The sequence below is a fragment of the Camelina sativa genome, unplaced genomic scaffold, assembly GCF_000633955.1.
Source record: "Camelina sativa cultivar DH55 unplaced genomic scaffold, Cs unpScaffold12157, whole genome shotgun sequence".
Lineage (NCBI taxonomy): Eukaryota > Viridiplantae > Streptophyta > Magnoliopsida > Brassicales > Brassicaceae > Camelina > Camelina sativa.
Window position 1 is genome coordinate 1 of NW_010933199.1, and position 359 is coordinate 359.

At 48.5% G+C, this 359-nt stretch overlaps 1 protein-coding gene across 1 annotated transcript; it reads left to right on the plus strand.

Annotated features, from left to right (window-relative positions):
* Positions 1 to 6: 6 nt before the first annotated feature.
* LOC109132005 (translocase of chloroplast 159, chloroplastic-like) lies at positions 7 to 355 on the plus strand (the record flags this gene model as incomplete). The annotated part of the gene is made up of 1 exon (XM_019243161.1): positions 7 to 355. A coding segment is annotated over one exon (349 nt), but the record flags the coding sequence as incomplete, so codon positions are not given.
* Between the last annotated feature and the right edge of the window lie 4 nt (positions 356 to 359).

Below are 359 nucleotides of genomic sequence, written 5' to 3' on the forward strand. Positions count from 1 at the left end.
ACTGTCCAAGTCACCAAGGACAAGAAAGAGTTCAACATTCATTTGGACTCGTCGGTGTCTGCTAAGCACGGCGAGAATGGATCCACTATGGCAGGGTTCGATATCCAGAATGTAGGGAAGCAGCTGGCTTATGTGGTTAGAGGAGAAACCAAATTCAAGAACTTGAGGAAGAACAAGACGACTGTTGGAGGGTCAGTGACTTTCTTGGGAGAAAACATTGCCACTGGTGTTAAACTCGAGGATCAAATAGCACTGGGGAAAAGGTTTGTTCTTGTGGGCAGCACTGGGACAATGCGATCACAGGGAGATTCTGCCTATGGTGCGAACCTCGAGGTCAGGCTTAGGGAAGCTGATTTCCC